At 45.4% G+C, this 13,229-nt stretch overlaps 1 protein-coding gene across 3 annotated transcripts in view; it reads left to right on the top strand.

Moving 5' to 3' along the window:
• LOC137306466 (solute carrier family 22 member 6-A-like) overlaps positions 1-13,229 on the top strand; it is a 40,110-nt gene that overhangs the window by 10,908 nt on the left and 15,973 nt on the right. For all 3 annotated transcript variants that reach the window (XM_067975704.1, XM_067975702.1, XM_067975703.1), the window contains exons 3-5: positions 5,816-5,919; positions 7,080-7,234; positions 8,809-8,977. In XM_067975704.1, coding sequence (XP_067831805.1) covers positions 5,816-5,919; positions 7,080-7,234; positions 8,809-8,977 — 428 coding nt within the window. The remainder of the gene's footprint in view (positions 1-5,815; positions 5,920-7,079; positions 7,235-8,808; positions 8,978-13,229) is intronic.

Consider the following 13,229-nt stretch of genomic DNA (forward strand, 5'->3'; position numbering starts at 1 on the left):
GCTATATTATGAGGATAGGTTGCATAAACTTGGCTTGTATTCCCTTGAGTTTAGAAAGTTGAGGGATGATCTAATTGAGGTGTTTAAAATAATAAAGGGATTTGATAGGGGAGATACAAAGAAACTACTTCCTTTGGTGGGGGAATCCAGAACAAGGGGGCACAAGCTTAAAATTAGAACTAGGTCATTCTGGAGTGAAATCAGGAAGCACGTTTTCACACAAAGGATAGTGGGAATCGAGAACTCTCTCCCCCAAAAGGCTGTGGATGCTGAGTCAATTGAAATTTTCAAAACTGATACTGATAGATTTTTGTGAGGTTATCATGGGATATGGGTCAAGAACGAGTAAACGTAGTTGAGGTACACATCAACCATGATTGAATGGCAGAACAGGCTCCAAGGGCTGAATGGCCTACTCCTGTTCTAATGTTCCTAATGGAAAAGGAATAATTTAGTGCAGCAAATGAGAGTGAAATCGATCACATGATTCTGCTCCTGTCTCCTACTACAATCAGTGCAGGTCAAAATAAAAGTAGCTTAACTGAAACTAATTTTTTTGTTAAGTTTTGAAAGTTCCTGCCTAAAGAGGTGCCATTGACTTTATTTTCCCATCACTATAAACTGTGGAGACACCTCCCCAGGAGTTCAACTGGTAAATAGAATCATACAATGATACAGCACTGAACGGGGCCATCCAGCCCATTGTGCCTGTGCCATCTCTTTGAAAGAACTATCCAATTATTCCCATTCCCCTGCCCTTTCTCCATAGCATAGCCCTGCAAATTTTTCCCCTTCATGTATTTACCGAATTCCCTTTTGAAAGTTATTATTGAATCTGCTTCCACCACCCTTTCGGGCAGTGCATTCTAGAGCATATCAACTTGCTGCGTAAAAAAACTTCAACTCATCTCGCCACTGGGTCTTTTACTGATCTGTGTCCTCTGGTTACTGACCCTTCTGCCACTGGAAACTGTTTACTCTATCAACTTGATTTTGAACATCTCTATTAAATCTCCTCTTAACCTTCTCTGCTCTAAGGAGAACAATCTCAATTTCTGCAGTCTCTTCACATAACTGAAGACCTACACCCCGGTACCATTCTAGTAAATCTCCTCTGCACCTTCCCTAAGGCTTTGACATGCTTCCTAAAGAGTGGTGCCAAGAATTCGACACAGTACTCCAGCTGGGGCCTAACCAGTGATTTATAAAGGTTTAGCATAACTTCCTTCCTTTTTTTTATTTGTTCATAGGATGTGGGCGTTGCTGGCAAGGCCAGTATTTATTGCCCATCCCTAATTGCACTTGAGAAGGTGGTGGTGAGTGCCTTCTTGAACCGCTGCAGTCCGTGTGGTGATGGGTCTCCCACAGTGCTGTAAGGAAGGGAGTTCCAGGACTTTAACCCAGCGACGATGAAGGAACGGCGATATATTTCCAAGTTGGGATGATGTGTGACTTGGAGGGGAACGTGCAGGTGGTGTTATCCCCATGTACCTGCTGCCCTTGTCCTTCTAGGCGGTAGAGGTCGCGGGTTTGGGAGATGCTGTCGAAGAAGCCTTGGCGAGTTGCTGCAGTGCATCCTGTAGATGGTACACACTGCAACCACGGTGCGCCAGTGGTGAAGGGAGTGAATGTTTAGGGTGGTGGATGGGGTTCCAATCAAGCAGGCTGCTTTGTCCTGGATGGTGTCGAGCTTCTTGAGTGTTGTTGGAGCTGCACTCATCCAGGCAAGTGGAGAGTATTCCATCACACTCCTGACTTGTGCCAGGAGTTGAGTCACTCGCCGCAGAATACCCAGCCTCTGACCTGCTCTTGTAGCCACAGTATTTATGTGGCTGGTCCAGTTAAGTTTCTGGTCAATGGTGACCTCCAGGATGTTGATGGTGGGGGATTCAGCGATGGTAATGCCGTTGAATGTCAAAGAGAGGTAGTTAGACTCTCTCTTGTTGGAGATGGTCATTGCCTGGCACTTGTCTGGCGTGATTGTACTCTATGCCTCTGTTTATAAAGCCAAGGATCCCATATGCTTTTTTAACAGCCTTCTCAACTTGTCCTGTCACCTTTTGCATTGGTTAACGTACACCCTAGATCTCTCTGTTCCTGCACCTAATTTAAAATTGTACCATATAGTTTTTCAAATGCAAAATATTGCAGATGCTGACAATCTGAAATAAAAACAGAAAATGTTGGAAAAACTCAGCAAGTCAGGCAGCATCCGTGGAGAAAGAAACAGAGTTAATGTCTCAAGTCGAAGACCTTTCATCAGAACTGGAAGGTTTAAAGAGTTAACAGTTTTTAAGCAAGTACAGAGCCAGGGAAAGTGGGGAGAGGAGGAAAGAACAAAAGGGAAGGTCTATGATAAGGTAGAGGACAAGGGTGATTAAATGGCAAAAGGGATGATGGTGCAAGGCAAGGAGGGTGATAATGAGACAAGTTAAGAAACAAAACATGGGTCTAGAGGAGCTGTAAATGGCAACAGCGGAACCATTACCAGCAGCTGTAGACCCAAAACAAAAAAAAATGGGAGCAATGGTTATGGTCTGAAGTTATTGAAATCAGTGTTCAGTCCGGAAGGTTTTAAAGTGCCTAATCAAAAGATTAGGTGCTGTTCCTCGCGCTTCCGTTGAGCTTCATTGGAACAGTGTAAGAAGACGAGGACAGAGAGGTCAAAGTGGGAGTGGGACAGGGAATTAAAATAGTAAGAGCCGGCAGGTCAGGGTCACGCTTGTGGACTGAGCGGAGGTATTCAGCAAAGAGATCACCCAATCTGCGTTTGATCTCCCCAATGTAGAGGAGACCGCATTGTGAGCAGCGAATGTAGTATATTAAATTGAAAGAAGTACAAGTAAATAGCTGTTGCACCTGGAAGCAGTGTTTGGCGCCCTGGATGGTGGGAAGGGAGGACGTGAAAGAGCAGGTGTTGCATCTCCTGCACTCGCACGGGAAGGTGCCATGGGGAGGAGAGCAGGTGTTAGGGGGCGATGGAAGAGCGGACCAGGGTGTCGCGGAGGGACGATCCCTTCGGAATGCTGAAAGGGGAGGGGAGGGGAAGATGCGTTTGGTAGTGGGATCGTGCTGGAGGTGGCGGAAATGGCGGAGGATGATACGTTGAATGTGGAGGGTGGTGGGGTGGAAGGTGAGGACAAGGGGGACCCTATCATGGTTCTGGGAGGAAGGGGAAGGGGTGAGGGCAGAAGTGCGGGAAATAGAATGGACACAGTCGAAGGTCCTGTCAACTACAGTGGAGGGGAATCCTCGGTTGAGGAAAAGAAAAGAGATATCGGAAGCACTGGTGTGGAAGGTGGCATCGTCAGAGCAGATGCAGAAGACAGAGAAAATGGGGGAAGGGAATAAAGTCCTTACAGGAAATGGGGTAGGAGGAAGTGTAATCAAGGTAGCTGTGGGAGTCAGTGGGCTCATAATAGATATTGGTTGACAGCCTATCCCCAGAAACGGAGATAGAGAAGTCGAGGTAGGGAAGGGAAGAGTTGGAGATGGACCATGTGAAGGCGAGGGATAGGTGGAAATTGGAAGCAAAGTTGATGAAATTTTCTAGTTCAGGGCAAGAGCAGGAAACAGCACCAATAGAGTCATCAATGTACCAGAAAAAGAGGTGAAGGAGGGGACCTGAGTAGGACTGGAACAAGGAATGTTCCATGTATCCCACAAAAAAGCAGACATTGCTGGGACCCATACGACCGTATTTGGAGGAAGTGAGTGGAGTCAAAGAAGAAGTTGTTCAACATAAGAACAAATTCAGCCAGGCGGAGGAGGGTGTTTGTGGATGGGAATGGGTTGAGCGTCCGTTCAAGGAAGAAGTTTATATCGCCTCTCCTCATTCTTCACATCAAAATGCATCATTTCACATATCTCTGTGTTAAATTGCACCTGACATGTGTCTGCCCATTTCACCAGTCTGTCTATGTCCTCCTGAAATCTGTTACTCTCCTCCTCACTGTTTACTACATTTCCGAGTTTCATGTCATCTGCAAACTTTGAAATTATACCTTGTCCAGGTCATTAATATATATCAAAAAGAGCAGTGGTCCTAATACCGACCCTTAGGGGACACCACTGTATACTTCCCTCCTGTCTGAAAAACAATCGTTCACCACAACTCTGCTTTCTTTCTCTTAGCCAATTTTGTATCCACGCTACCCACTGTCGCTTTAATCCCATGGGCTTCAATTTTGCCAACCAGTCTGTTATATGGTACTTTTATCAAACGCCTTTTGAAAGTCCATATACAAACATCAACCGCACTACCTTCGCCATTACTTCATTATGCATTACCCAGTGTGGAACTGAGTGGAATGGCCTCTTGGAGAAGGTGCCAAGGGTGGTTGGCCCTGTGGAACCATATTGCACCATGAATCAGCACCTTCAAGAAAATTAACCAAGCAAAATGACACAACACTGATCCTTTCTCACATCTCCACTATTTATTTCTGGTCTGCTGCCCTCCACAGACAGCGTTCCACCCCCTCCCCATGCACCAGCAGCACAGGAAGCACAACATCTCACTGAGTATTTCTTCATTTCAGTCTATAACTTTCCCTATAACTGAATTCCCAACAGGCAGGATTTTACTCTCATTCTTCACCAGTTTTCTGCTGGTACTGGGGTGGGCAATGACGGGGACAAATTGGGTAGGGACTTACAATGCCAGAATCCCATCCACATTTGTGCTCATCCTATTTTCCACCAGAAGTGATGGGAAACACCTGCCCAAATATGGGCAGCCATATTGTAATTAAGCAGTGGTGACAGAGTGATGTCATTACTGCCTTGGAGGTTAGGAAGGTCTGTATATAACAGCTGCCCAACGTTGCAGAATGAGTCAGTTTGCCAAAAAAAATCAAATGGTCAAATCAGTAACTCTTCTGTTGATATGCAGGTACATAATAGCTTGATTATTGGAGGCAGCCTGACTCTTTAAGCTGCTACAGATACTTACCGCCTCCCCCAGGCGCAGATGACAATACTGTTGGGAGTTTGCTGAAAAACTTTAAATGAGGTTGACCGCAGACACTTTGGGTGATCATCAGGCCAGTTGGCCAGGCAGAAATCCTGCCTCACCACCCTTCTGATGGCAATTGTGCCAGACCAGAAGCTGTCTTTAGTTCTGTGCTATTGTGTTTAGCATTTTACGAAAAGTATTGCCCTGAAAAGGAAGCAAGAACCTGCATGAAGCCACTATGACCCCTCATCATTGAGCAGAGCTTAGGCCCACAATGTGTGTATAATATCCTTTACACTACTCTACAAAGTGAGCAATCATTACCCTGCTGAATAAGCAGGAACTTCTTTCCCCTGCTGAATAAATGATATCCATAGAACTTAAACAATCAGCAATCATTACCCTGCCAAATTAATAGGAAAGCCATGTAGTTAAATAGTCAGCCATCTTTACCCTGCTGAACGAACCGGAGTTCCACACAGTTGCACCTGTACCCTGCTGACCACCCATGAATAGTAGGTAATCCTTGTATGCTGAGTCAACAGAATATCAGCATAGTTACATAGTAAGCAGCCTGAACCCTGCTGAATTAACAAGGATTCTATTTAGTTACAAGGCAAAAAAGAGAAATTTCCATGTAAATTATTTGTATATAATGTCTGCAGAAAATCCCAGTGACTGTTGGGTTATGGGTTGCGGAACCACGGTGAGTAAATGGAGTTAAGATACAGATCAGCCATGATCTAACTGAATGGAGTAACAGGCTCAAGGGGCTGAATAGCCTACTCATGCTCATATGTTCCTGTTAATATTGTTATGTCTTCACTAACTGTGTCAGTTCCATTCTTGTTTTGACAGTGGAACCTAGTGTGCAGCCAGAAGTCTCTGAAACAGATGGCACAGTCTATCTACATGGCTGGCTTGCTGACAGGATCCATAGTATTGGGCAGGCTTTCTGACAAGTAAGAACGGTGTAGTGGATATTATTGTTCATTGTTTTCTTTCTATTCAAATATAATTGGTGAGGTCAAACTCCCAACTGGTCACTTAGGACTCAAAGTGCAAGACCAGTCTGATGTGAAGTGATATTTATGCCAGCTGACCTCTTATTAAAGAAATATGATTGGTTTAAATTGGTAGATCTAGATTGTAACTATGGGCCCTCTTTATAGACTTGAAATCACAAAGGAACTTTGGATGATAAGAGGCAGGTAAGCTCATTCAGTCACCACCACCTCAAAAGCTGCTATTCTCCAGTGCCTTGTTCTTTTGTTCATAGCAATTTCCTCTTGTCTTCTCCTCAAGGAGCTGTGGTACAGCTCAATAGGCACCAGGTGCCCATCAGTACCTCGCATTGATCTTTTTTCTTCTATGTCCCGCTTCCATTATATCCACAAAGAGTGTGCTTTGGCCTGTGCCTTTTAAATCATATAAGTTGAGCTGTTCAAAAATTTGCAAATACCCAAACAGAACACTGAAGGTGGCTCAGTGGGTAAATGCACCACATGCTGAAGTACTGAGCCATGCAGGTCAGCAGGTTCAAAGGTTTGAACTCCTCATTTTTCCTGAGTTAGCTGACCCCAGCTGGGGTAACAGTAGGGGCACTACAGTTGGCCACAGAGTCCTGGGCTGGAAAAGAGAAACACCAGCCTGGGTTCATGGTCCACATTGCTATCCAGTGACTCCAGTTGGAAATTAGGGCAGGGTGAGGCTTTTATATGATACTGTCCAGTCAAATATCCTGACAACATTCACTACCTTGACTGATGCACAAACAATGGCTGTATTCAAGTGGTGCCAGACAGCAAGGAGTTATCTACTTCAGAACGGGAGGGGAGAAAATTGGAATAAAGAGCCTTTCTTTCCCACTGTTGCTGTGACAGTTCAATGCTGGCTCACAGTGCACTGATAGCTGGTGTTTAAATCTCTGCAAGCTATAAAAGTCCTGTACAACACCAATTAAATACTGAACAGAACGCACTCCAAACATTAACCATGTCACCAGACAGAGACACAGTATGGACGGGTGAAACACTTACCAATACTGTAATGTAACGCTGTTAAACCCGTAATAGCAAGGGTTTCTTTTCCTTAATGTTTACGCTGTATTTATTATTGTTAGGTATGGGCGTCGGAGTCTCCTGCTCTGGTCCCACTTCCAGATGGCAGTCTCTGGAACATGCGGAGCTTTCTCATCCTCCTTCCCTTTGTTCTGCTTCTGGAGATTTCTATGTGGGCTGGCACTGTCAGGAATCATACTCAACATTTACTCCCTCAGTAAGTGAAATACCCCATTTATATATTGTAGTTTCCTCTTAGGCCCAGAGCAAGAGTCACCACATAAGGCGCTATATAAATTCAAGTCTTTCTTTTTCACATACGTTAAAGGCATTAGGCCTTTTAAACAACCTCTTGTAGTTTTATTATGTCCCCTGCTCTTGCTGACACTTAGGTTTCATTAGCCTCTGTGCCGGCGGCTGTTATTTATTGATTTTGCATCAATCCCTTTATTGGCACCAAAGGGTTTGCCACCAGAAATCCTTCAAGGTGATGTGTCCAGAGAAAAGGGGGACTAGCAGAAGGATAACAGGCAGGTCTGGCTGCTTGAGAGGTGCTCTGTACGCTCCTTCCCGCACCAGCACTCCAACATTTGCAGAGAGAGGTATCAAAATATCCTTTGGTGGACGTTGTTGGTTGCTGCACACACGTCTTCCCAGTAACAGCTGCACCAGCAGACCCCTGATGGTTTCATTATGAGATGTGAATTTGTGTCTAACCCACATGCTTATTGTTAAGAAGCATCAAAATGACAGTATATCATGCTTTACATGGTATTGCATGAAAGAAGGCATGCCAAGGTGATCATCAGCCAGCACTGTCCTTACCTGCCAAGATACCATCAACCAATTTTCCAGCCCTGGCAAACCCACCTGGGATTGATTGTAGTAACCTGCCCTCTCTAGGTCTGGATCAGCAGACAGGAAGATGCCAAATTTGGCCATCTGCTGCCAGGATACCAGTGGGTCATATGTAGGGATGGCAACCGTCAGCTATGGCCTGAAATTTGACTGCACTTTCTTACAGGCACAGTGCAGTGCTGACCTATGGAAATGGTGCTGTAGAGCTGCACTGAGGAAGACCCTCCTCGCAAGCGTCTCATGCAGCACCAGCTCAACTTCACCAGCCATTAAAAAGGAAGGCGAGTACAGGTCTGAACTGTTACTTTCCCTTCACCATGGCCTATCACGTCTTAAATCCCTGCCCCAGCAACTTTGCCAAAGGTTGTTAATGGCCTGAGTAGCCTTTTAATGCTCTCCACAGCTTTCTAAATCTTGTCTCCCTCCATGTGACACTTCCCTTTAATTGTTCCTATCCCTTTAAGTACTGGTCTCTTGGCACCTGAAATTCCGCTCCTGCCCGCTGGTCATCTGCCGCTTATCACCTTTTTCGGGTGGGCAACTGACCGGCGGTATGCATATAAGGCCCGGGAGTTAAAATCGTCAGGGCCCCATGCTGCCACGGTCAGAGGGTTTTTGTCACTTGCCTTGTCCCTGCATCCATCCAATTTTCACTCCTGGTTAAAATCGGGCCTACAATTTTCCTCTGCTATTAATGGTGTCATCCCTGGACCTTCCTCCTGCAATTTTGAATAATTATGCAAATTAGGTTCAACTGTAAAGTTGGGTGCTATTAGCACAAGAATCAGTGCAAAGCAGTGCAAACCAAATTAGAACTGATTAACAACTGAAGATGCAACTCACCCCATGATCTCTAACCTAATCCATTACCTCAATGTCAGCAGATGTTTAAGTTACTTTAATATATTGAATCTTTTTCTTATTTCCATCCAGCTGTTGAATGGATACCAACAAAAGTTCGAACTTCTACTGTAACTTTAATAAGTTTTTCTGAAACCTTTGGTCAACTACTTCTGGCTGGCATAGCGTACGGAATCCGAGATTGGCGTTGGCTTCAGTTTACAGTGTCTGCCCCATTTTTTGTCTGCTTCCTCTACTCTTGGTAAAGTCAAACACATACATGTTCTCTTTTGCATAATTATAGCAATAATTCTCTATGTATAGCTATATAAGAATCTTATGTTTGCACCTGAATTTTGCAACTGGCATAGGACCCCAATTTGCACAGTAAAGCAGCCACACGCCTGTTTCAGGTGGGCAGGCTGTTCACCCATTTGCAGACCTGCCTGAATATGCATCAACTGAGCCTTGTGCTTCAAAACTAGATGGGATTGTGAGTTGTGAGGAGGATGCAAAGAGGCTTCAAGGCAATTTAGACAAGTTGAGTGAGTGGGCAAATACATGGCAGATGCAATATAACGTGGATAAATATGAAGTTATCCATTTCGGAAGGAAAAACAGAAAAGCAGAGTATTATTTAAATGGTGATAGATTGGGAAATGTTGATGTACAAAGGGACCTGGGTGTCCTTGTACACCAGTCACTGAAAGCAAACATGCAGGTGCAGCAAGCAGTTAGAAAGGCAAATGGCCTTCATTGCAAGAGGATTTGAGTACTGGAGCAAGGATGTCTTACTGCAGTTAAAAAGGCCTGGGTGAGACCACACCTGGAGAATTGTGTGCAGTTTTGGTCTCCTTACCCAAGAAAGGATATACTTGCCATAGAGGGAGTGCAGCGAAGGTTCACCAGACTGATTCCTGGGATGGCAGGACTGTCATGTGAGGAGAGATTGGGTTGATCAGGCCTGTATTCACTAGAGTTTAAAAGAATGAGAGGAGATCTCATTGAAACGTATAAAATTCTAGGAGTCTTATAACACCAGGTTATAGTCCAACAGCTTTATTTGAAATCACAAGCTTTCGGAGGCTTCCTCCTTCGTCAGGTGAGTGTAGGATTCCATAAAGGTACAGCATATATAGTCAGAGAACAATGCCTGGTGATTACAGATAATCTTTCCAACTGCCCGTTATCAAAGCAATCAAAGGAGTTGAATGGTGTTCAGACAGAGAAACATTACATACAAGACTACTGAATACACAAACGGTCAGAACACAAAGACAGAGAGAGAGAGAGAGAGAGAGAGACACCCGAAAGGAAGAGAAAGAGAGAGAATGACCAGTTGTATTAAAAACAGATAACTTTTTTTCGCTGGTGGGGTTACATGTAGTGTGACATGAACCCAAGATCCCGGTTGAGGCCGTCCTCATGGGTGCAGAGCTTGGCTATCAATTTCTGCTCGATGATTTTGCGTTGTCGTGTGTCTCGAAGGCCGCCTTGGAGAACGCTTACCCAGAGATCAGAGGCTGAATGTCCTTGACTGCTGAAGTGTTCCCTGACTGGGAGGGAACCCTCCTGTCTGGCGATTGTTGTGCGGTGCCTGTTCATCCGTTGTCGCAGTGTCTGCATGGTTTCACCGATGTACCATGCTCCGGGGCATCCTTTCCTGCAACATATGAGGTAGACAACGTTGGCCGAGTCGCCGGAGTATGAACCACGTACCTGGTGGGTGGTGTCCTCTCGTGTGATGGTGGTATCTGTGTCGATGATCTGGCATGTCTTGCAGAGGTTGCTGTGGCAGGGTTGTGTGGTGTCGTGGACGCTGTTCTCCTGAAAGCTGGGTAATTTGCTGCGAACGATGGTCTATTTGAGGTTAGGTGGCTGTTTGAAGGCGAGCAGTGGAGGCGTGGGGATGGCCTTAGCGAGGTGTTCGTCGTCACTGATGACATATTGAAGGCTGCGAAGAACATGGCGTAGTTTCTCCGCTCCGGGGAAGTACTGGACAACGAAGGGTACTCTGTTGGTTGTGTCCCGTGTTTGTCTTCTGAGGAGATCTATGAGATTCTTCGCTGTGGCCCGTCGGAACTGTCGATCGACGAGTCGAGCGTCGTATCCCGTTCTTACGAGGGCGTCTTTCAGCGTCTGTAGGTGTCCATCGTGTTCCTCCTCGTCTGAGCAAATCCTGTGTATTCGCAGGGCCTGTCCATAGGGGATAGCCTCTTTGACATAGTTAGGGTGGAAGCTGGAAAAGTGGAGCATCGTGAGGTTGTCCGTGGGCTTGTGGTAGAGTGAGGTGCTGAGGTGCCCGTCTTTGATGGAGATTCGTGTGTCCAAGAATGAAACCGATTCTGAGGAGTAGTCCATGGTGAGTTTGATGGTGGGATGGAACTTGTTGATGTTATCGTGTAGTCTCTTCAGTGATTCTTCGCCATGGGTCCATAGGAAGAAAATGTCGTCGATGTATCTGGTGTATAGCGTTGGTTGGAGGTCCTGTGCAGTGAAGAAGTCGTGCTCGAACTTGTGCATGAAAATGTTGGCGTATTGGGGTGCGAATTTCGTCCCCATGGCTGTTCCGTGTGTTTGGGTAAAGAAATGGTTATCGAAGGTGAAGACATTGTGATCCAGGATGAAACTACAAGAGGTTGTTTAAAAGGCCTAATGCCTTTAACGTATGTGAAAAAGAAAGACTTGAATTTATATACCGCTCCCCCCAGTGGAGGTGCTGCAGCACCACCATGGACAGGAGGGTGTAATGATAGAATGAGAAGCTTACATGGGCAGTTTCCATTAGAAATGTGAACATAAAAATTTATAATGGAAATACAATAAAATAAGAATAGAATTTATCATTTTAAAATGGAGACTGAATTATGTCTGTGCACCATGGTCCAACCATCGACCATCCTCTAATCCCACTTTACCTCAAGGTTACACTTGGTCTGGACTCCTCAGGTGCAATGCCATGGGACAGTGACTAATATATCCACATTTCTATAAGAAATTACAAATATTGGGGGAGAAATTCAGCTCATTGTGTGGGAGTTGAAAATCGTGGGGGTACTTCGTCCTCCCTTGACGCACAAGGCTCAGTTGTTACGTGTTCAGGCGAGTCTGCAAATGGGTGAACAGCCTGCCCACCTGAAATAGGCGTGAGGCTGCTTTACTAAGCAAACCGGGGTCCTATGTCAGTTGTAGGACTCCAATGCAAAATTCAGGTACAAATGGATGGAGCCTGTGTCTCGAGCGGCCTAACCAGTGGTCCCTTTAAGAACCCTTGGAGGCCACACAAAAAATGCCCACAAAATTATACTTTTATGGAGCCAGGAGGAGCAGGAGTGCTTCTCCTGCCTCTACAAAAATACTCCGGGCCACTGCCGAGCCAGGCAAATCCACCTTCGGCTTTGCCACCCCCGCCCCCCCACAACCCCCGCCAGGAGTGAGTAAGATCGATCAGAGGCCTCAAGACTTGAGAAATGACACTACAGCACAGAACAGTAAGACATGCAGGCTTGCTTGGTGTGGGAGTCGGCCGGAATTCATCAGGCCCCGACTGGCAAGCTGCATCAGGTCGCCCGTTTGGTGCATGTAGCTTGCCGCTTCCATTCAACTGAGGCCCGCTGTCGAATTTACCTCTGGCTGGCACGTGGAGCACTGACTTGCTGCAAAGTTTTCCCCCTATATGTCTGCAAACACTTCCTGTCTACTTTTTCCATTATAAATTCTTCTCTCCACTTTTATGATGGAAACTACCTGTATAACTATTGCTATAAATATACTCTCCCACTCATGGAGACGTTGCAGCATCACCACTGTCGGGAGGGTATGTTTATAGCATGACAAGTTTACATTGGCAGTTTCCATTATAAATGTGGACATAGAAATTTATAATGGAAATATATATTAAAATAAAGATAAAATGCATGACTTTAAAAAGGGAACTGAATTATATCTCCACGCCGTGGTGTAATTATTCCATGCCTGCCAACCACACTCCCCAGGGCCGATGTTCGTCTTCAGCTGTAAATCAGTTCTAATTTGGTTTGCACTACTTTAAGATCCACTTAAATCCCAAGTGCCAATAGCACTCACATCCTCATTTGCATAATTATTCACAACTCCAGGTGCAAACTCAGGTGGGTCTGGGGATGATACCACTGGTAGGAGAGGAAAATTGTGTATAAGTCCAACTTAAAGAGATGTGGACAATTAAAGGGGAGGGTCACAAAGATGGCGGCAACCCCCCTCAACAGATAGCAATGGACTGACTTGCCAAAAGGGAGGTTAAGGCAAAAAAACAACAGCAACCAGCACAAAAGTCATGAAAGCCTCAGTTCCAATTGCAGAACAAAATTACAAGAAATGCTTTTTAAAAGGCTGAATGCATTTACCTCTAAAATCTGCAGGACTTTTCCTGCAGGTCCATCCGAGGCCTCCTTCGCGCCAGATTTTATGGAGTCCAGCACACCTGTGGAATGCAAAATGGCACGGTGCCCTTTCCCAACCCCTTTTACACATAC

This window comes from Heptranchias perlo, chromosome 43 (assembly GCF_035084215.1).
Source record: "Heptranchias perlo isolate sHepPer1 chromosome 43, sHepPer1.hap1, whole genome shotgun sequence".
Taxonomy (NCBI): domain Eukaryota; kingdom Metazoa; phylum Chordata; class Chondrichthyes; order Hexanchiformes; family Hexanchidae; genus Heptranchias; species Heptranchias perlo.